Source organism: Suricata suricatta, chromosome 16 (genome assembly GCF_006229205.1).
Source record: "Suricata suricatta isolate VVHF042 chromosome 16, meerkat_22Aug2017_6uvM2_HiC, whole genome shotgun sequence".
Classification (NCBI taxonomy): domain Eukaryota; kingdom Metazoa; phylum Chordata; class Mammalia; order Carnivora; family Herpestidae; genus Suricata; species Suricata suricatta.
Window position 1 is genome coordinate 26615995 of NC_043715.1, and position 24119 is coordinate 26640113.

Consider the following 24119-nt stretch of genomic DNA (forward strand, 5'->3'; position numbering starts at 1 on the left):
GCACCCTCCTACACTGTTGGTGGCAATGTAAACTGGTGCAGCCGCTCTGGAAAACAGTGTGGAGGGTCCTCAAAAAACTATCCATAGAACTCCCTTATGACCCAGCAATAGCACTGCTAGGGATTTATCCAAGGGATACAGAAGTGCTGATGCATAGGAGCACATGTACCCCAACGTTCATAGCAACACTGTCCACAATAGCCAAAACATGGAAAAAGCCTAAATGTCCATCACCTGATGAGTGGATCAAGAAAATATGGTATATATATACAATGGAGTATTACATGGCAATGAGAAAGAATGAAATCTGGTCATTTGTAGGAAAGTGGATGGACCTTGAGGGTGTCATGCTAAGTGAAATAAGTCAGGCAGAGGACAGATACCATGTTTGCACTCATAGGTCTAACAGGAGAACAGGAGAAACCTATTGGAGGACCAGGGGGAGAGAGAGGGACACAAAACCTGAGAGACTATTGAATACTGAAAACAAACTTCGGGTTGAAGGGGAAGGGGGTGGGGGGAAAGAGGTGGTGGTGATGGAGAAGGGCATTTATGGGGAAGAGCACTGGGTGTTGTATGAAAACCAATTTGACAATAAACTATTTAAAAAATAAAGAAATAAACATTGAAAAAAATTTTAATATCTTGTTATAGAAAAACACCTTTAAATACAAAATTAAAATAGTAAACTTCCTTGTACAGATTATCCAGCTTCAACAATTAACATGTCATAGCCAACCCTGTTTTAACTGCATCCCTACATACTTTCCTCTCTCTACCACCCAGATTATTTTGAAGTAGATCTAAAATATTTCCTCAATTATTTAATAATTTAAAATTTTGTGGGGTTTGTTTGAACGAGATACAAATAAGATCTCTGCTTATGAATGATGATACACCTCCTAAATCATTTTTAATTTATAGGTTGCTCCTCCATCTCTTTTTTTTTCTTACAATTTCTTTATTGGAGACTGGATTATTTGTCCTGTAAAGAAGTACTACTCAGACTTGAACTGCACATGTAAATCACCTGCAAAACATATTAAAATGTAGACTCTGGGGGCACCTGGGTGGTTCAGTTGTTTAAGCAGCCAACTCGTCTCAGGTCATAATCTTGCGATTTGTGAGTTCAAGCCCCGTGTCGGGCTCTGTGCTGACAGCTCAGAGCCTGGTGCCTGCTTCAGATTCTGTGTCTCCTTCTTTTTCTTCCCTTCCCCTGCTCACATTCTGTCTGTCTCTCAAAAATAAATAAACACTAAAAAAAAAAAAATGTAGACTTGGATTCAGCAGATCCATGAGGGAGCCTGAGACTCTCCATTTCTAAAATGCTTGCAGCTGATGGTGATGGGACTACACTAAAAGTAGCAAGGGTGTAGTTTCTCACATAACAGGTTTTACTGACTGCATCCCACAAATGTCATTTAACATGTTCCTCCAGCCTCTGTATTTCCCTTTAACTGAAAGTAAGCTTGGGACGCCTGGGGGGCTCAGTTGGTTAAGCGGCCAACTTCAGCTCAGGTCATGATCTCACAGTTCATGGGTTCCAGCCCCGCATTGGGTTCTGTGCTGACAGCTCAGAGCCTGGAGCCTGTTTCATATTCTGTGTCTCCCTCTCTCTGCCCCTCCTCAACTCATGCTCTGTCTCACTCTGTCTCAAAAATAAGTAAACTATAAAAAAAATTTTTTTTGAAAAGTAAGCTCTGAAGGTCTGATTGGATTCAGGTGGCCTTTTTTTTGTTTTGTTTTTTTGTTTGTTTTTTTGTTTTGGTTAGATTACTTGAGACTTGCATCAAAAAGTCTGTAATATCTGGTTATTTCTTTTGCAAGGTTAGCAGATACTGATGATCACTGCAGAGAGTCATTAATTCCCAAGGGGCTGCAAAATGGTGGTATTCTATTCTTATTAGCTAGGATATTTCCTTTCAGAGCAACTCTCTTCATCCACTATAGTTACTCTGAATGAGATCATTCTCCAGCACCCTCAAAGTGACTGATGAGTTTTGTTTTAGTATCATTATGAACTCATGAATTTAAACATTCATAAACAGACGAACTGAAATACAGTAAACACTTACTGATGTATTTCCATCCATTGCGGTTACTATCTTTATGATGCTCAGATCATCTCTTCTTCAGCCAGTAGAAACCTTCTGAAGATGGTTTCTGAGTTCTTTTGACATGACTCAGGTAGACCTTCATAACCTCCCTACTATGTGATACAGCAAGATGTTTCATGTTCATCTGATACAGATCTGCCCCAGACCTGGCGTCAGCTAACTCTCCAAAGAACCCCAGTTGCTTTTATTAAAAAATGGATTTTAGGGGCCCTGGGTGGCTCAGTCAGTTATGCGTCCCACTCCTGACTTCAGCTCAGATCATGATCTCACAGTTTCGTGCGTTTGAGTGCCAAGTTGGGCTCTGGGCACTGACCGTGTGGAGCCTGCTTGGGATTCTCCCTCTCCTGTCTCTCTGCCCCTTCCTGGCTCATGCTCTCTCTCAAAATAAATAAATAAACAACAACAACAAAAGGATTTCAAAGGTACTACTGAGGCACTCGGACTGCTCACTGCTACACTGTTTCTAGGCCTTATGGAAAGCAGGGCTAGACATGAAGTTTTTACTTCTGTTTCAATTTTCTTAAGGCAGATTACACCGTCAGTTTCTACTGATACTTCCAATTCAAAATTTGAAACACAAGGTTTGGAGTTGACCTCACAGATTTTCTATCTGCATCTCCTACACCAAAAGTTCTAATTCTCAGCATCACCACCCTAATTTCTTATTTGCTTTACCGTATACTGTAAACGCGATAGTCCCACAACAGCAGTAACAGCACCTCTGACATGATGACTGAAGACAGATTATGATACCACTTGGAACGGTTCCTCTATGTGTGGTTATATCACTGACTGGATTAAGCATTTATTTTCCTTTTATAGGAATTCCTTTTTTGAAATTTAATTTTTTTTTAATGTTTTATTTGATACAGAGAGAGACAGAGCATGAGAGGGGGAGGGGCAGAGAGAGAAGGAGACACAGAACCAGAAGCAGGCTCCAGGCTCTGAGCTAGCTGTCAGCACAGAGCCTGATGCGGGACTCAAACCCACGAATGTGAGATCTGACCTGAGCTGAAGTCGGAGGCTTAACCGACTGAGCCACCCAGGCGCCCTGAAATTTAATTTTGTTTTATAACAATGTAAACTATTTACACAATTCCAAAGTCAAATTTATTTTTAAAAAAGTCCATGCTTTCTCTACTTTATATCCTCCCTTTACTGTAAGTAACCTTTTGTTTACTTACTTTTTGTATTAATCATGCCTTTTTATTTTCTGTATCTAATGCTTTCACGCCTGGAGCCTTGCTGACATTGGAAGCACTGCCCCCCACCAGGTTAGCAAATTCCGAGAAGCAGTGAGCACAAATTTCAGATGTAAACTAATGAGTCCAAAGTGCATACCTCACCACCTCTACTGGGCACTAATCATCCCACCAACAGTATAGGGCAGTTTCAATTTTCTCCACACCCTCAGCACTTACTATGGCCTGTCTTTTGATTACAGCCATCCTAATGTGTATGTGAATTGGCGTGTTGTGGTTTTGATTTACATTTCCCTGATGGCTGGCGATGCTGAATGTGTCTTCGTTTGCTTGATGACTGGACATCGTCTTCGGAGATACAACTATTTAGATCTTGTGTTCATTTTTAAATTGGGTTGTTTTCATTGTGTTATAAGTTTTTTATGATATTCTGGATACAAGTCCCTTGTCAGATAATTTGCAGAAATTTTCTCCCATTCTGTGGGCTATTCTCTTTCTTAATTGTGTCATTTAAAGTACAAAACTTTTTTAATTTTGATGAAGTTCAATTTATCTATTTTTTACTCAGTCACTTATGCTTTTGGTTTCTATCTAACAAGGTTCTGCATAACCTAAGGTCGAAAAGATTTAGATCAATGTTTCCTTCTAGGAGTTTTTAAGCGTGAGCTCTTACACTTGGTCTGTACTCCATTTAGAGGTAAGGTGTCCCACTTCATTCTTTCACATATAGATACCCAGTCCCAGCATTATTTGTTGAAAAAACACTGAATGCTCTTGGCACTCTTGCTGAAAATCGGCTGATCAGAGACACATGAGTTTATTTCTGGACTCATAATTCTATTCAATTGTCTATCCTGACGCCAGTACCACATGGTGTCAATTATGGTAGTTTTGTCTGAAGTTATGAAATTGGAACTATAAGCCTTCCAACTTTCTTCTGCCTTTTAAAAATTGTTCTGGCCACTCTAGGTCTCTTATATTTCCACATGGGTTTTAGCATCAACTTGCCAATTTCTGCAAAGAAGTCAGCTGGAATTTTGATAAGGACCACACTGAATCTGCAGATCAATTTGGGAAGTATTAACATCTTAGTAATATTAGGTCTTCCGACCTGTAAACACTGGGTGTCTTTTATCTGCTTTCTTAAATAAGAGTACTATACGTATTCCTCCACCTTATTTTCTATTTTACTTGACAATATCTCCCAAAGTGGTTGTGTGCATTCCCGTTCTTCTACACTACTGAAAAGTACTCCATTACAAAGATGTACCACATCTATCCAAGCAGTTTCCCGCGGAGGGATGCTTGAGTCGTCTCCAATGTTTGCTGTTACAAATCATGCCACAGTGAATAATGTTGGGTATGCATCTCCCATACTTTTGCCAGTCCGTCTTTGGGATGGACCCCTGGAAGAGGGACTGCTGGGTCAAGGGTAAGTGTGCTAGATACTGCCAAATTCTGTCCCACAGGTGCCATATCTCCACCAGTGGTATGTGGGAATGTGCCCAACGCCCAGGCCATCTTAAGGTGTACAAGGATTGGGAGCCTTGAAATGAAAAGCCTAGCGATTAGAGTAGTCCGAAGAGAAAGGTCATCTGAGTGGGGGACGGGGGGCGCCCCCAGGAACTGTCTGGTCACAGGTGGAAGCCTTGATGGGGAAAAGCAGGACTGAGAAATGAAGAAAAGGGCAGGGAATCTAGGGTAACAGACAGCTTTACAAATAAAGGCTTTACAAAGAAACTTCCAGCTAGTAAGGGTAGAAAAATCCAAGGGCTCCCAGCCTTCTACCTGCCCCAATGTCCGCAAACCAGGCGGTTTCTCCTGCGCTAACAGCCACAGAGGCTGGAGTCAAACGCTCTAGTCCCAGAAGAGGAGGAGGACAAAAGGTGTTCTCGGAGCACACGGGCAACAGAAACAGTCAGGAGGCCTGGGTTCAAGTTCTACCTGTCACTTACTGCCTGAAAATCTTAGACACGTCAGGTTTCCAAACTTTATTTTCTTCCTCTGTTAAATCTTGAGGGAAAAATCCCTGCCTCTCTCACCTCTCAGGCTTGTGACAACCAGTCAGGAGAACGCCTATGACAATTCTTCAGGAACTGAAAAGTGCCATAGGAATGGGAGAGATTCTTACTGACCAAGCTGGATTTCAATTCTGGCTTGGTCGCTTGCTATCTGACGTTTCTCAATTATAAAACAGAGATCATAAACACTTATTTCACAGGGTTATTTTAAGAAGAAATTATATAACACATGTAAAGTGGCTGGCACAATGCCTGACAAAGAGCAAGTGCTCACAAAGGTTGCTTAGTAAGTAGGATTACCTCAAGTGAATTTAGAAGTTACTGTAAAACCCTGGGCACATAAATGTTCATACATGCTTTGCACGAACATGGAGAGAAGGGTGAAAGAACAAGCCAATTAATAACACTGGTGACGCTGGGGATAAAGTTAAGGACAGAGAATGATTGCTGGCTTTCTCTTTGTACAACTCTAAGTTGTTTGGCTTTCTGAATCTGACTGGAAAAATCCAATGAGGCATCTCTGATGGGAAAAGAGTGGGGATGCAATTGAAAATGGGTACCCAGGGAGGGCTTCACACTCCTGATGATATTCTATGTCTTCGCCGTGCAATGTGCAATTCGTTTTATTATTATTTACACGAGGAGTCAGCAAACTTCCCCTGTAAAAGGCAGACAGTAAATATTTCAGGCTCTGCAGGCCATACGGTCTCTGTCATAACCACTCAACTCTGCTACGGTAGCACAAAAGCAGCACAGACAATACATAAATAAGTGTGGCCATGTTCCAGTAAGACTCTAACAGGCAGCGGGCTGGATCTGGCTCGTGGATCACAGGCTGACAACCCCTGATTTGCACCTTTATGTATGTTATGCATATTCTTTATGTGTGAAGAAATTTAACAATTTAAAAATATCAAACACACATGCAAAAAAGCCTTCAAATCTGTTCCCTAAAATGAAAAATCCAACAAAATATATTTAAACAAATGAATTCAGCACAGAACAATTCAATCTTACATCTACAATCTAACTAAAATCTTAAAGACACATTTCCTTTCAAAATTTATTTCATGTAAGAAAATGTTTCCTCCTCGGTTCTCTTCTCTGCCTTCACCCTGTGCTAAAATATTCACCTCACACTTTATGTCTGCCTATCAAGGTGGAAAAATACAGTGATCAGCCCTTCGGTTTCTTTTTAAGCACCTGCCCCAGCCTATACCCATTCTTTCAATGTTCCAACTTCCTCCCCCCTAAAATAATGAACTTAAGGTAGAAAGAGATGAGGAAGAATGGAAATTTACAAGAAAGAGAGCATGACTGATAATTGTTACCAAGAAAACATTTTCCCTTTTTGCTCTTAATAGGCTGTAAAGCTGATGCAATTAAATTATAACTATAGCAACTCAGCTGGCATCGCGGTCTCTTCCCGCAGCATCCCTGCACACAAGCACAGAGCCTGCGCTCAAGACCGAGGGTGATGCATGCGGCCAGCAGCGACAGGAGGGAGCCTGCACGGAGGGCAAGCAAGCAGATCTGTCTGAAGGCTGGCGGGGGTGCTGGGAAACAGCACAGTGGAGCAACTGGCTGGATAGTTTAAAAAAAAAAAAAAATCCCTGCCAGAGTTCTCCTGATTTGCCTCTACTAATACCAACAGAATCAAAACTAACTAGTATTTTAAAAATAAAATTCTGGGGAGACCTACAGAATTTCCACAACATCCTCACTAACTCAGCAGAGCAGCCAAAGCATTCAGCTTTCAAGATTTGCTGCAACAAGGATGTGGCCCTTATACTCACTCTTGTGACATTTATTACAAACCCTGAACAGCATCCTCATGGCAACATCAGCACTTAGTTGGCAACTAGAGTTCAAACAACGAAGACTGAGCAAACGATTAACAACTTCCCACATCTCCCACACAAAATCTCACTGGTTTTCCAGACCCACCAAGGTCACAAGGAACATCTCCCCTCCACCCTCCCATGGCCCTTCCATCAGGCCTCTGGAGTCCCCCGGTTTGAATCCTGGCTCAACACTCCCCAGCTGTGTGACCTGACAGTCACTTGCCCTCTCTGAGCCTCCGCTGCTCAACTGTGATGAGGGGACAACAGCCCTAATATACGTGTGAGGATTAAGTAAAATCTTAAGTCTAGCTGAGTTTCTGACGCACAGTAAGTAATCAGTAAATCACATTTCTTACGGAAAACAGCAAAGTTTTTATTCCCCCCATCTCCTAAAATTACAAGCTTCTTGAGGGCAAAAACCACATGGAATTCACAGCTGTAGCCCCAGAGGTGGCCCAGGCCTGGCAGGCGGGGCCCCCAACTCCTGGCTGTGCCATCAACAGCCTGGTGGCTGCAGTGTGGCAGCAGGAGACACTGGCCGGTCCGTACTTTGCTCAGGTGTGCTCTTGGGCCCGCCCCCTTCCCTGTTCTGTGGGCAACTGGCAGGCGCTGCACGCCGGAGGCCTTGCAGAAGCAGCTGTCCAGGTTGACAACAATGACCAGAAAGAGTCACCTCTCACCTCAATGGCCTTTTGTCACTGACAGCTCATCAATCCCTTCTGAGTGCTCTTAAAAAGTTTGCTCATCCCGGAGTGCTCCCTGGCTTTGAAGGTAACACTTACCTGTGTAACTGCATTTACTAATACAGCCACGGGAGCCGTTTAGGACCCTGCGGTCAGCAAACTCAGTCAAGAACTACTCTAACTGGTTTCTGTGTGATGAAACTCCTCGCCTTTCCCCATCCTAACCACCTCTGCCTGTGATACGGGAGCACAGCTCGGTCAGGCAGACAGGCTGAAAGCCGGGGCCAGGGAGACAGAGCAAGGCTGCTGCGCTGTTTACAAAACCTCTCTGAATTCCCAAGAATCTGGCTTGTGTCTGTCCTTTACAAACTGTGCCCTAACGCAAGGAAGCAAACCCTGGGACCCTGCCCCTGAGCCACCCAGCAGCAGGGCTGCCTCCCCACCAGTACTCACGCCTTGACGTCTGCCGTCTCCTGGGACGTGCGCGTGAGAGTGCGGGAGCGCAGGCGCTCACCCGCCTGCTGGATCTCCTGGAGGTTCCGCTCCACGTGGGGGAGCTCTGAGAGGCCCTCAGTCTCTGCAGCAAGCTGTTCGGCCTGCTGCAGGAGCTCACCGAAGCCCTCGGTGTCCATCGGAGATGCAGATCCTGGACGGGGGAGGAAAAGGAAGAGACCAAAGTCAAGGGGAAGCCAGGCTTCGAATGCTGCCCGAGTCTGTTACAAGCTAAACGGAACACGAGGACCTTCTGTAAACAGACAAGGAGACAGCTCATCAGCAAGCAGGATTTGTTCCTGAACAGAGCCCAAGAACAGGCCTGACAGAGAAAATGAGTCAGACTGTGAAGAAATAGATCATTTCTGTGCATATTGACAACCCCAAGATTGACTTCTGCCACCAGAACAAACACAAAGATATCAAGCGACAGACCAGAATTCCTGCCTCCTTCTCCAGACTCAAAGCCAACAAGGAAATAGAAGGCTCGGGGGCCAGCTCCGGGAAGGCTAAAAAATAGTCACCCTGGCACCTCCTATTCCACCTTAGAAAACCCCACCATCACAGACGGCAGGCAATTTAAGGGGCCCTTATGTCATACAGTTCCCAACAACTCTGCGAGCTCCTGAGTCAACAGGAGAAGCAAGGCCAGTCCACACAGAGCTCAGTTAGGTGCCCAGAGCACTGTGGGCTGCAGTGCGGCTGGACGGGCACAAGAACACAGGTCTCATTCTCACACCCCTGCTCCTTCGCTAACCTAAAGACAGTCTTTTAAAATTCATGTTCAAGAGTCCACTCAGCCATTCTTTTCACTTACAAGGTCACTGAGAGCAGAGATCCATGTCTGCTGGTTATAGATGACATTCACGGTATTAAACTCAATTGTTACAATACCTACGACTTCTAGAAATGCTACTGTTACTAACAATTGTGTTAATATAAAAGCAGCTGTCTTCTAAATCACAAATATTATTAACAAGACCACCTGTTTATCCAACAGTTGACAGAGGAAAAAGTCCTCTGAACAGTGTCACTACTTAATAGATATTACACCTTTATGAATCTTATACTTACTGTACATTCCTTTCACAAGATTCTTGAACAAGAGCATGTTTGTTAACTCCTACCACTACTTAAAATCAACAGAATATAAACAGTATCACTATCATTAAAAAAAAAAAACTCACATTGCTAAAAGATCGACAAAATTACTTATTTAAAAAATTTTTTAAAATAGTAGCTCTTGTTAATCATACTTTTCTTCTTTGTTTTAAACCCATGGCTTCCACTGTACCTTTGAAATACCACTGGTCTAGAATGGTCGTTACAATGGTAATGTAACATATAATTATATCTCAGCTAGGATGCCCAGGTTAATGTTATAAGGGCATGGTTATCACCATAAATCCACAGGAGGAGAATGAGGATTTTTTTTTTAAGTGGACATTAAATTTACAGGCAAAGGCACAAGGTTAAAACAAAAATAGCTCAGATGAGGTAAACACAGAAACACTTTGGTATTCTTTATCTTTAGACAAAAAGTCATATATATACTAGCTCTTTTTCCTGAAGCTTCTAGATAATCATCGCTTTGTTTTCACCCAATGCAACGAGGCTGTAACTGGCCATCTCCACCTGTCGGAAAATGGGGATGACAGAACAAGGAAGGTATTCTTGGAGACTGAAGAAACAAGCATATTTTTAAGATATATGTATTTACTTATCTTGAGAGAGAAGGAGGGACAGAGAGAGGGAGAGAGAATCCCAAGCAGACTCCACACTGCTAGCACAGAGCCCGTGGTGGGGCTCAGTCTCACATATCATGAGATCATGACCTGAGCCGAAATCAAGGGTCAAGACACTTAATCGACTGAGCCACCTGGGTTCCCCTGAAATGAGTATTTTTAAACAATGGCTCTTGACTGATAGAGAAATGTTTTTCCTCAGAAACCAATAGGGTCAATGACATTCTACTAACTAGCAGAAACACGGTAGCTCACCAGAAAGGGGAAAGAAAAGTAATATGCTGCCACTTCTCCCCTACCCTTTTTTACTCTAAGATAAAAATAATTCGTCTAACAGAGCCAAGGAGTAGGAAATACTTGGAGATATTTTTCTTTCATAAGGAAAATCTTGTAACTTCTTTAGTAAAGAACTGAATGAAACAAACTTTTCTAAGCTTAAAACAGAAAGAAAAGGGGTGTCTGAGTGGCTCAGTTGGTTAAGTGTCCTACTTCGGCTCAGGTCATGATCTCACAGTTTGTGAGTTCAAGCCCCACGTCGTCGGGCTCTGTGCTGATAGCCCAGAGCCTGGAGCCTGCTTCCCATTCTGTGTCTCCTTATCTCTGCCCTTCCCGTACTTGCGTGTGCATGCGCGTGTGCTCTCTCAGAAAATGAGTAAACATTAAAAAAGAAATGAATTTTAAAAAAGGACAAACAGGAAAAATCCATCTAACACTTCGCATACATGTCAGACAAATTCAGACAAAGGAAATGCTCAACTTCTCAAATGACGTGCCCATACAAAGACTCAGAGTGATGGATCTGAGTGTAAAAAATGCAAAATAAAAGATTTTACTTTAATATGGTCCAACAAATAAGATTCTTAAATGTTAATAGAATTATTTGATCATGGTAAAATAAAAGCTGAATCTTTAATCACTATCTTAAACTTAATATGCCCAAAGCTGAGCTCTAATCTTCCATCTACAAAACCTGCTCCGTGGCCTTCCCTGTATGGAGCCACCATGACTCGCTTGGGCCCAAATCCTTGAAGGCCTCCGTGACTCATCCAGGCCAACACAGCCTTTCAAATCTACCTGTAAAATGCACCCAGAATCTATCTCTTCCCACTACCTCCACCCATTCAAGTCACTCCCCCATTCCCCAGCCCCCCTGCTTCAGCCCTTGCCTCCTACAATCTAGTTGATCCTTTCAAAGTCAGGCCACATCGTTCCTCTGCTTAAACCTTTTGTACAAAGTGAAGCCCTATGGAAGCAGCCTCACTTCCTCTTACCTCCCAGACTCATCTCCAGGCCCGTCCCCCTTTCCTTCCCTGGGCTCCAGACCCCCTGGGGCCTCTGTGCTACTCCCACACCGGGTCAGGCACATGCCTGCCCTAGAGCTTTTGTCCCCTCCATTTCCTCTATCTGGAATGCTCCTCTCCCAGACACGCTCCTGACTGACTCCCTGTCTCTCTGTTTCAGCTAAAATGTCACCTGACCTTTCAGGCTCCCCCATCTCACTGTCTGTCGCCCCTGCTAGAACATAAGCTGCACAAGGACAGGGATTCAGTGTGTGTTGTTCACTAATGTATCCCAAGCTTCCAGAACAGCACCTGGCACATAGTAGGTGCTCATTTGTTGAATGAACAGTTTTATTCTCCCATTTGTGGAGAGTCTGTTCTTCTTGAAGGCTTCCTGCACTCTCCTGCCAAATCAGCACCCACTGGCAAGCCAAGACCAGAGCAAAACATTCCCTTCCGACGACCAACTGATACTTAACATTTCTGAGGCAGCACAGCATAAGGCAGTGACAGTAGAAATGGCATGAATTCAGATCACACGTGGTCCAGACTAGTACTTTCCCTCTAAATACCCAGACAAAAATCAGTGGAATTTTAGAAGAAACAGCTCAGTTTTCAGGTGAACAGAATTCCAAACCAAAAGAATAAATATACAGAAACAATTCCATTATACGATGGCAGAATAGTAAATAAGCTTGTTCCATATCTGTCTGAGAGAAGAGACCTATATATTTAATACCATATTTGGGAAAAACTGGATCTATCCTGCATTATAACTCAACCAGTGAATATTAATTTATAAAAAAGTTATTAGGGCTTCCAAATCTATACTGCGATGTAGTCACCGTCCCATCCCATTTCATTAAAAATTTTTAATTTACAATTAATATCATAAATATAAGGAAACTTTTATCTCTTCCAAAAAATACATATCAATTCAGCCATAAAATATGTGGGTTAAACCAACCAAATATCAGTTTTGACTCAAGATACTAAACACTGATCATGAAAATAACCCTACTAGCCTTGTCCAAGAGAATTTGGGGAGGAAGGGATGGAGTCCAAGCTTTATGTTGGAAAATCTGGCCAAGACACGTGCAGAGGCTGGATGCCAGCTGCATCCTTGGTGAGGTATGGAGGAGGGAGCCAGGAAAAGCCACATGGAAGACCCACGGAAGTGGAATGTCGAAGAGTCAAGGCAGCAAAACTGGGGCTGGATGGGAAAAGGCCAGCAAGGACAAAGCCACAGCACCAGGGCTCCTTTGTCGGCAATGACAGAGTCTGATTATGAGAGGCCTTTGGAAACACTAACAGGTGCTTCAGAGAGCATGGCAGGATACCAGGGCCCTGAGCATCAAACCTCTCCCATGCCACGTAGCAGAAGTCCTACTGAACCTCCACAGACCTCCTCAAACACCAGGACAACCAAAAGCTTTGAAATGAAAAGCAACCTTATCACTGCTTTTAGAAAGCAAGACTGGTTACTCTTGCGGGGGGGTTGGGGGAGGGCCGGCAGGGTGACAGAAGGGAGGCTTCTGAGAAGCTGGTGATTTTCTGGATCTTTTAAAGCTGAGCGCTGCTTAACCGTGCGTTCACTTTGAGAAAAGTCACTGAGCCAGACTCATGATTTGCGTACTTTTCGGACTGTGTATCTACCACACTTCAGTAAGAAAGTTTACTCCTAAAGTGAAAGCCAATAACCCAAGGTTTTTCAGAGGCTACACTAGGACACCCCCCTACATTAGAAGAATGCTCTTAGTGTGACGTTCCTGTGATCCAGATCTCTTTACCACACCTAGAGGATGCTGAGAAAATTAACCAGAGGAAAAATTAAAGCCCACGGCTTTAGAGACAGCTCTTGCCTACAGCTGAAATCGAGGGCTGAGCAGATTTCCATTTCCTTAAAATTAGTCAGCACTCACCTATCATTCACTGCCCCAAAACTGCCCCCTTCTGGGCACATACACATCCTTAAATGAGAAGGGGAAAAAAAAATCCCCAAACTGCTTATAGGATGAACTGAACTAAATAAAAAGGCAGAGCAAAAATACATCAAATAATTTCAGTTCACTTGCTACTAAGATGTGTCTTATTTATGAAAAATATGGTGATTTTTACATTCTCAATATAATCATGTTAAATATTTAATCAAGCCAGAAAAGAGTAGTGTAGTGTAATAAAAAATTTATTTGGTCTTTGTCTCAGTTCCTGGCACAAAGCTCCTAAAACCCTTGGAATATCCTGAGATTGGGAGTCTTTCGTAGCATACAGGAGCTCCACTTGAGCACGCTGAGCTTCCGTTAAGGAGGCTACTTGAGGATGGGGCCAGTCACCAGAAAGACCAAGTGATTAGAGGGCTGGAACGCTCAGCCCCAGCCACCAACCTCTGGGAAAGGGAAAGGGGACCACAGCTCAAGTTCTACAAAAACTCTCTGACAATGAGGTAAGGATGACCTTCCGGGTTGGTGACCACATGCTGGGAGGGTGGCGCGTGCCAGTTCCACAGGGACAGAAGCTCCTGACAGAAGGACCTGCCATGTCCTTCCAGACCCACCCTAAGCACCTGGCAGGGTGTTCATCTGTATCCTTGACAATAAACTGGTGAACCTAAGTAAATGCTTCTCTGAGCTCTGTGAGCCCCTCTAGCAAATTAATCAAACCCGAGGAGAGGGTTGTGGGAACCTCAGGTCTAGAGCCTGGAGGTCGGAGGCACACGTAACAACCTGGCCTTGAGATCGGCTTCTGAAAGGGGGTGGGGGTGACACACGGTTTTGGGGACTGAACCCTTAACCGACGGGGACCGCCGCGATCTCCAGGTACACAGCGCCGGAAGTGAGTTAAACTGGACTGGCCAGCTGGTGCGCAGGCAATCTGAAAATTGCCTGGTGTGTGGAAAACCCACACACTGGGTGTCAAAGTGAAGTGCTGTGGTGGAGAAGCAGAGTAGTGTGATAGTGAAGAAAACACACGAAGGGTATTTTTCCCCTTCCAAATGGATAATTAAATATTCAAACTGCTCAACATTTCCAGACCATTTTAAATCAGTATTCTCAGAGTGGCCCCTTCAGGATTTTGCAGATGGTCTGATTCTTAGTTTCTTACAGTATTCATGCTTATTGTATTAAAATGTCTACACATCTGTTTTCCTGTATTAATTATTAGTTCATTAGTGTCTTTTCTTCTAAAGCACCAGCCACAAGCAGAAATGTGCCTTCTCACTTTCCCAGGGCTTTATGGACTCCCAAGCTGGGGAGCCACTGAGTGAGTTAAAGACCACTGGGTCATCTCAGAAGTGGCTGTGACACACTAGTTCTCTTGATATAGCCCATGATACTTACAGGATATATTTCCAAAAATGAGCACCTTCAGTCCCTCAAAGCTGACAGGAAACAAAGGGAAGCACGAAAGAGCCTCATAGCAACCCATCCTCTCTAACAAACCCATCCTGGTCTTTGAGACTGGCATGCAGGGCAAGGGGCAGCAAGCTTTCTCTGTAAAGGGCCAGACAGCAAATGACTTTAGGCCATGTGGGCCATCCAGTTGCGCCTGCACAACTGTGCCTGAAGCTGGATGATAGGTAAACAAGTGAGCACGGCTGTGCGCCAAGAAAATTCTCATCGTGGCCACTCAAATACAAATTCCATATAATTTTCCCTTGTCACAAAATATTCTCCTTCGGATTTTTGTCCCAACGATTTAAAGATGTAAAAGCCCTTTTTAGCTTCTCAGGCCTACAGGTTATAGTTTGCCAACCCCTATTTTGCCTCCATCAAACTGGGCGAGACGGTAAGTAAATCTGGATTCAATGCCTACTGGCTATTTGCCCACCACCTTGTAAAGATTAACACAACAGGCCTGCAGTCATCCCCCTTCCCCGTGTAAGGTGTTTATTTAGACAGCAGATTTGGGAGAAGAAATCTGTTTTGCAAATGATGATATCTACCCAGAGAGTATTCCTTCGACCTGACACAGAGAGCTAGAGGGACTCCCTGGCCTTTCCAGGGACAGCGCAACACAGCAAACATGCACCTGTTCCTTTTCCCTTATACCACAACCCAAACAGCCGGTTATCCAAGGAACATAAAGGGGTGACAGAGAGATGAAAAGATAAAGCAAGGATATCTGTCTCTCCTTCCATCTTAAAGGAATCTCTCTCGGGCACTGACTGCATGGGAGAAATGGCACCAGCTATTTTCCCTGCAGAATCTCAATATGCTCAGGCATGACTTCTAAGTACTCACTGTGAACTTCTAATATTACCACACACCCAAATATTATCTCTTCCAACTACAAAGTTCTTGGAATCTAAGAAATGCACTTTTAGCACTGCTGTATTGCGCAGATGCCGTTGTGGTGATGGGGGGGGGGTTGATTTTTCGTATACTTCAGGGGAAATAACTGGTGCTATTTACACCTATTTTCTTCAAATTATACAACTAACGATGTTCTTCCTTTTTGCAAATTATTTTTAAAAGTTTTAATGTGACAGTAAAATAAGTAAAAATACATATATACATATTTAAAACAGAATGGGTAAACAGAAGACTGGACTCTGAACTACCTCGTTTAAATCTACAATGTTCACTTACTAGCTTAAAGTAGGTCGATTTACCCCTGGGATAAAATCCAAATCTTTCCTCTCAATTTCCTCATCTATAAAAAGGAGATGATAATCCCTAACTACTTCAAGGGGCTGATGATACACAGAAAGGATTTTATAAACTCTACTGATTTACATCATTGTAAAATGTTATTTTAGCTTTTATTCCAAAGTTGCCAATTTGGCAGCATTTTGTCATTTAATTATAAACATCTCTGCTTCAAAAAATCTTCTAGTAAATATTTGATTCTAAATTATAACTTAAGCACAACTTCATTATGATTCAGTAAGAACTTCTGATAGTTATAATTTTTAAACGTATATTACCCACTATCAAATACGGTTTTTACTAGAACTCCAAGTTTCCACAATGAAGGTGTGAGTCAACAGAAATTTAGCATTTAATTTCGAGAAGAAATTTTGCCCTCAAACCTTCTTATTAATTGGACTTAAGAGGATTAAAATGAAAGAGAAATGTGTTCAATATCCAGCACCAAAGATTAAGGAGTAAAGCCTCACCCGAGGTATGCTGCTGTGCTCTCTTCTTTTGAAAATGTAAACCATGGTTAGAGGACTGTATCATTCCACTTTTTGCTGTTATCTGTCAGCTGTCAATTACAAAAACAACCAAAGAGAAAAATTGCATCTTAACAGATACTATTGTTTCAGATGTCTTTAGGAAAAGGATAAAAAAATCTGTTGTTGGATAATTCTTTCTAGTCCCAAGAGACCAAGTATAAAAGAGACTCGGATCTAATCATTACTCAGATGGTAGACTTCTGGAGAAAACAAAGAACTAAAATAAATTACCCTAGACAGTGGAGAAATGAAAGACCTGGGTGACTCAGTACTAGCACTGGCCCGGGTGACTCAGTGTTTGCAGTAAAGAAGGCATAGTATCAGCTTTCCCGATACATAAAATGCCACTTTATTATTTCATCTCCAGTGAGCAAAGAGGAGCAAGCTGGCATCATATAAAAGCGTAAAGTATCCACGCAGGGAAGTTTCTGATAAACTCTCAGTGGTCCAGTGGGCTCTCTAGTGCAACAGCAGAGCAAAAGCTGGGCCTGGACTGGAAGAACTGTGCACCGCAGCCTGGCTCTGCCCTGCATCAGCCTCTGACCATGGGGCTGGCCCTTCCCCCTCTCTGGGTTGCAGTTTCATCACACTGAGGTGACAGGGTTGGCTGAGGTGACACCTAAGAGCCAGCTCCTACAAATGTACAATATTTTAAGCCAGTTCTTTTTAAAATGTTTATTTTTGAGAGAGAGAGAAAGCACACAAGCAGGGGAGGGGCAGAGAGAGAGGGAGACAAAGGATCCGAAGCAGGCTCCAAGCTCTGAGCAGTCACCACAGAGCCCGAGGCAGGCCTCAAACTCATGAACCATGAGATTATGACCTGAGTCAAAATTGGATGCTTAACCGACTGAGCCACCCAGGTGTCCCTTAAGTCAGTCTTTAAATGCATTTAATGTGTCCTTGGAAGGAGCAGCTCATTTTCGTGGTGATGGAAATTACACAGAACTGTATGAATGACACCAGCACGACACTGGCCACATCTTACAACTGGCCTAAGCTAGGAAAGATCACCAAATCAGCCTCTAAAAGGTCTTTGTCAGGGCGCCTGGGTGGCTCAGTCGGTTGGGCCTCCGACTTCAGCTCAGGTCAGATCTCATGTTCGTGGGTTCAAGCCCCGCATCGGGCTCTGTGCTGACAGCTAGCTCAGAGCCTGGAGCCTGCTTCTGGTTCTGTGTCTCCTTCTCTCTCTGCCCCACCTCCTCTCGTGATCTGTCTCTTTCTGTATTAAGAATAAATAAAACATTTAAAAAATTATAAAAAAAAAAAATACAAAATAAAAGGTCTTTGTCTCTAGAGGCTCTTCTCTCTAAACCAGTGTTTCTCAACTGAGGGCGATTTTGCCTCCCCAGAGGTCACTGGCAAAATCTAGAGACATTTCTAGTTGTCACAATTCAGAGAGGGGGCCACATGCTACTGACATCTAGAGGGTAGAGGCCGAGGGTGGTGCTAAACACACCACAACGCCTAGCACAGCCTCCACAACAAAGAACTGTATGGCTCAAATATTGACAACGCAGAGGCCGAGAAGCCCTGCCGTAAACCAAGGAAGGCTTATTGTCCTGAAGGCCATGACACCAACATCAAAGGAAATATATGTATTCCATTTTCCTTAATATAAGAAAAGCACTACAGCTTTCATCAGATTCTAAAATAAGTTTGAGTCCTCCGCCACCACCAAATAATTTAAAAACCATTGTATAGACAGAGCTGTCTCACTTGGGATCTTCACGGTGGTGTATTCATGCCCTGGTATACCACACAGCAGAAGAGAAGACTCGTCTTCAGCTACATGGAATATGGAAACATTCTGCCGACACAGTGGTTAACTAAAGCAGCCAGATTTAGTGTAAAGAGAAAACACATACTGCATGATTCCATTTATATAGACTTTAAGAACAGAAAAAACCGAATCTATGGTGCTAGGAATCAGAACACTGGGTATTCTGGGGTGGGGGCACGGGGGTAACCGGTCAGAAAGGAGAACAAAACTTTCTGGGTGCTATGGACTATAATGTGCCCCTCCAAAATTCCTATGACACTGCCCCAAAGACCCAATGTGACAGTGTCTGGAGAAGGGAACTTTAGAAGGGAATTAGGCTCAGATGAGGTCATGAAGATAGGGCCCTTATGAAGGGATTAGTGTCCCACTAAGGGACACCAGGGAGCTCGCTTCCTACCCACCCTCCACCGCATTCAACCAGGAAAGAACACGTGCGCACACAGCGAGAGGGCAGCCACCTAACCACTGGGAAGCAGGGCCTCCCCAGGTCCCGACCACCCTGGCACGCTGATCTCAGACGCCCAGCCTCCAGAACTGTGACAAAATAAATGTCAGCTATTTAAGCCACCCAGTCCATGGTATTTTGTTATGGCAGCTCACGGTGTAAAGGTTCCATATCTCAATGTGGTTGGTGGTCACATGATCGGATAAATACGTAAAAATTTACTCAGCTATACACTTAAGGTCTGTTCACAGATAATTCACAGAAAAGAAACATTAGCATAGCAAGAAACTTAACTTAGCATTATCTACAGAAAGCAAAGGGAAGAGTTGGGATTTTCCATTTTATACCACTGTCAGTCTGAATTCTTTTCCACAGCTATATGTGACTTTGTCTAACTTTAAACAACTTGTTAATTTAAAAAAATTTTTAGTGTTCATTTTTGAGAAAGAGAGCAAGAGCAAGCAGGAGAGGGGCAGAGAGAGAGAGAGAGAAACAGAATCTGAAACAGGCTCAAGGCGCTGAGCTGTCAGCACAAAGCCAGACGCAGGGCTCGAACACACGAGCTGCAAGCTCAAGTCAGACGCTTAATTAACCGCTTAACGGACCTCGCCACCCCGGTGCCCCAACACCTGCTCTACACTCCCTACTTCGGAGTGTGTGTCCCACCTCTGGCCCTGAATCCTTGATGGCAACGACTATCAAATCCACACTCCCACTCTGCTCCTTGCACTCACACTGCCGCCCAGAGTTCCCAGGCACTGCCTACGCATTTCCACTCAGGCACATAACAGTCACACCAGACATCTCAAAAGGCAGTTATCCACCCCCAACTCCTCCCACCACCTGCCCTCCTCATCTCCTCCAATCCGTCCCCTGGCTTCGCCCCCTCCTCGGGTTTTAACTCGCCCTTCTCTGTTACATCTGCGCATGACCTCAGATGGTTTATACACAGGTACTCTCCACCCACCAGACTCAGAAACCAAAGAGATGCAAATATATTTTTTGAGAGAAAGCAGATAGGTATTTCTCACTACCCAAACCTCCCTATCAAAAACTCAGGAAACCAAATACTTAAGACTCAGATGACAAGGTATCCTTCACTCCTCAAATTTGCTATCCAAACTCTCATTACCTAACAGATTTAGATAGCAAAAGGTACTTGTCTTTTTGTAGTGTCCTCTATTGCTTTCTCCCCCCAGCTTTATTCAGATATAACTGATACCTGACAATGGGGAAGTTCAAGATATACAAGGTAACATACGTGTTTCTGCCCGCACTGGGAGATGATCCATCACCACAGTGAGGTTAGTCTAACTGTTGCATCCATCTTCTTTACCACTACAGGAGGCTGGGCTTCCATCCTTTGAAATCCAGGGTCTTGAGAGACACTAGGATGCGTCCTCGAGCCCGTCCCCCATCACTCTGCTTGCTGTGGCTGCCTCAGTCTTCCCACCATCACATTCCTCCGCTGCTCCTGCTCAACAGCCTCAACGCCTTCCACTCACGGGGATGCAGGTGAGACACTGCTTTTGATGAGACCCTATGTACCCGTTCCCCCATGTACTCTGCCCCTGACCATCCTTACGCACGCCCTGCTCTATGGCCTTGCTCACGTCATTGTTCCCACCTTCCACTGGACCCCTGAGCTCCAGCCAGCGAGTCCACCCTCCAGTGAGGTGCCTTTGGGCAAGTTAATTACTCTGGCTAGGCCCCATCTGTGAAACGGAAAAAGGGCTGCATCTTCTTCCTAGGCCACATAGTAACCACTCAATAATCCTTAGCTATTATGTTTTACACCAATTCAAGGCCTATCTACCAAATGGTTTTCCGAAATATCCATCCCACAAAACCCTCCTCTCACCTAATCTTTTCTACTCCGTTCATTTATCTGCCTAACAGACTTCCATGCGGGAGTCCTCACTTCGGGTGCTCCACAGGGCGCCTGCGGCTGCCTTATTTCACTGTGGAGCGCTCACAGAGCTATTTTTTGTCAGTATGTAGTCGTTCTGTTGTTTTCATGTAGAGACAAGCATTGCATCGAGACCTCTTAGCTTGTGTGGCATCGCTCTCCTTTACTTGTTTTATATACTGTCTGTTTGTATCGAGACTCCCAATCTCCTCCAAAAACCCTAAAGTTTAAGACATTGTGTAGCTTTACTTATTTCTAAACTCTAACAATGTCCTCGAACAGCAGCTAGCTGTTCCCCAACATAATCACTGAATGACAGAATAAACTTCCACAAACTTTGCCAAGGGTATCTAGCTGAGATCAGGGAAACTGAAGGGACCCATGAAAGACTGCTTTTTTGCCACCTTTAGTCTTGCTAGGGCCTGTGCCCCCACCTTACACACACCTTACAGTACAGATAATGCACGTCCTCCTTGTGAATGATTTCTTGATTTAGTGATTCTGGAGTTAACCATTTCTCTGGGGTCTTCCAGCACAACAGACAACATCTAAGGAGTGACTGGTGAGGCCATCATGTATGTTTTCCAGGCGACCGACTTACCAACATCCCCCAGCCCCAGGGCATAAGTGACTTATAGAGGACACCTAAACACTGGTCCATTTTAACCAGTTCCCAGATGCCTTAAAACACACAACAGATCACAATCCTCAACAAAAACCCCAGCCCCCCGCCCCCTGCATAGATGACACTCACTCATCTTTCCTTTCTGAGTCTCCCAGATGCTCTGTATCTGCATTCTATGTCTTCAATAAACCCTGCTCTCACTTGCTCTCGGAACATGTTTGATTTCTATCTGATGGAAAGACAAGAACCCTCTTGGCTGGTCCTGTGGGACCTCCTTGGGGTCCCTGGATGCAGCCAGCCGGACTCCTTATTTTTAAATTCCTGTGCTGACCTTGTTGGGTCCACCAAAGTCAAACCCCCATCTTCCCGTCCTTCATTTAACAAACATTTACTAAGCATCTCCCATATGCTTGGTACTATCTGTTCAAGGCACTGGGGGTGGAGCTGTGGAAAAACTAGACAAGGTTCTCAGACCCAAAACTCTTGTGTCTCTTAGGAAACAGACAATTAAAATAAACAAACAGACAAATGCTGCGAGGTATTGATAAGTGTTAACAAGGAGATGAACAGCGGGACTGCGTTAGCTAGGGCATTTTGCACAGCTTCTCTAAAAAAGAAACCTTTGGGGGTGCCTGGGTGGCTCAGTCGGTTAAGCATCTGACTCTTGGTGTTGGCTCAGGTTATGATCTCAAGTTTGTGAGTTCAAGCCTTGTGCTGGGCTCTGTGCTGGCAGCCACAGAGCTTGCTTGGCATTCTCTCTCATCCTCTCTCTCTCTCTGCCCCTCTCTCCCTCACCTGCTCGCTCTCTCTCAAAATAAATAAATAAACATTAAAATAAATTTTTTAAAAAGGACACCTTTGAACAAAGACCTGACAAGTAAAGGGGTGAGATGTATCGGTATCTGAGAGAAGAATGTTCTTGCAAAGGAAACAGCAAACACAAAAGCTTCAAGGCAAAAGCAAATTTAGCATCTGTGAAGAAGAGCAGAGGCCACAGGACTGAAGCATCAAACCCCAGGGAAGAGTGGTGGGAGAAGGGGTTAGGCCAGGGGCCACACGGTGCAGGTTTCACAGCACACGGTAATAAGAACGCGTGATTTTAGTCTATGTGCGACGGGAACTACTGGAGGGTTAGGCCTTTTCAAAGGCTCATTCCCACTTCTGCATGGAGAACACGCTGCATGCAGCGAGAAAGGGCACAACATAAAATCAGGGAGACCAGGCAGGAGGCTGCTCTGTCTCCCAGAGGTGATCCAGAAGAGTGGCGTGGCCCCGGATGACTGTGGTGGAACGGACAAAAAGTGAGATTGACCCAGGTATACATTTTAAAAATAGATTTTGTGTAAATATGAACCACTTACGTACAGCATGAGAGAAAAGAAGTCCAAGACGATGCTGAGGTTTTAGGCCTAAGTAACTCGGGAGCATGAATGTGCCACTTACTGAAATGAGGAAGACCAGGAAGGGAACAGACTGAGACATCAGACAGTTGTGGTGAGGATGACGTTAGATTACACAGGCGAAGCCCGTGGCAGGGATGTGCACACGGCCAGAGCTCAGGAAATGATGGTTGTCTCTGGCTCCTTCCTAAGGTGTCTCCTGCTTTCCTAAGATAATTCCCCATCAAGATGGGAAACTGGGTACAGAGACCTCTGTACTAATTCTACATAGTTTCTGCAAATCTAAAACTATTCTAAAATTAAAAGATTAAAAACAAATCCTTAGGGCACCTGGGCGACTCAATCAGTTAAGCATCCGACTTCGGCTCAGGTCTTGATCTTGAGGTCCATGCGAGACTGCATCGGGCTCTGCGCTGACTGACAGCTCAAGGCCTGGAGTCTGCTTGGGATTCTGTGTCTCCCTCTCTCTCTGCCCCTCCCCTACTCACATGTGTGTGTTCCCTCTCTCTCAAAAAATAAACAAACATTTAAAAAATCCTCAAACCCACACATTCCTCTAGCTCCCACTCTCTCTTCACAAAGAGATGGCCATCCTTTGTCATGCCTCATCCACTCATCACCCACTGCAACCTAACTTCTGCTCGGCCGGCTATGTTCCGAATTTTTCTGCAGCCACCAATGACCCAGCTGCTAAATCCAATGGACTCTGAACCCTTCCTGTCTCAGCCTGACACCCTGACCATTCCTTTCTTCCTGAGACACTCTCCTCCCTTGACTTTTCCTGGTTCTCCTCCTGCTTTCCCAGCTTTTCCCTCTCTTAGCCTCCTCTGCTGTGGCTTCTACATCTATCCATCCCTTAAATACCAAGCTTCTATCCTTGGACCGCCACTTCCCACGCTGTATATTTCTCTGGATAAGATCCACCTTTGGCCATGGCTTCAACTAGAACCCTTACCCATGATTATTAATCTTTCAAATGTCCACAGACCTCTGTGAGTTTAATGTTGGTGTCCACATGTGCAAAGAACCACATACACACTCTTGAAGATACAATGGCAGGAGGCTCGAAGGACTCTTCCCCCAAAAGTCCACCCAAAGACCTCTGAAGACTCTCTGGGCCCAGGTGAGAACACCTGATTTACTGAAACAAGGGAGTGGTAGAAACTATTCTATGTCCAGGCCAGCTCTCTCCCCCGAACCAACACCTCCAACTGTCCACCTGACATCTGCACCTGGATGACCCATGGTGCCTCGAACTACACATGTCCCAAACCAAACTCATCACTTCTCTCTGCTTTTGGCTACCAATACCCCTACTTTCTCCTCCTGAGCTTGTAGTTTCTCCGTAAAATGATTAGTATCCAGCAAGTCAGCCAGAACCCACCTGGAGATCATAT

The 24119-nt window shown here is 44.3% G+C and overlaps 1 protein-coding gene across 1 annotated transcript in view; it reads right to left on the bottom strand.

Annotated features, from left to right (window-relative positions):
- Positions 1-24119, bottom strand: part of NUP93 (nucleoporin 93) — a 102664-nt gene that overhangs the window by 75651 nt on the left and 2894 nt on the right. The window contains exon 2 of the mRNA XM_029925300.1: positions 8321-8513. Coding sequence (XP_029781160.1) covers positions 8321-8499 — 179 coding nt within the window. The 5' untranslated portion in view covers positions 8500-8513. The remainder of the gene's footprint in view (positions 1-8320; positions 8514-24119) is intronic.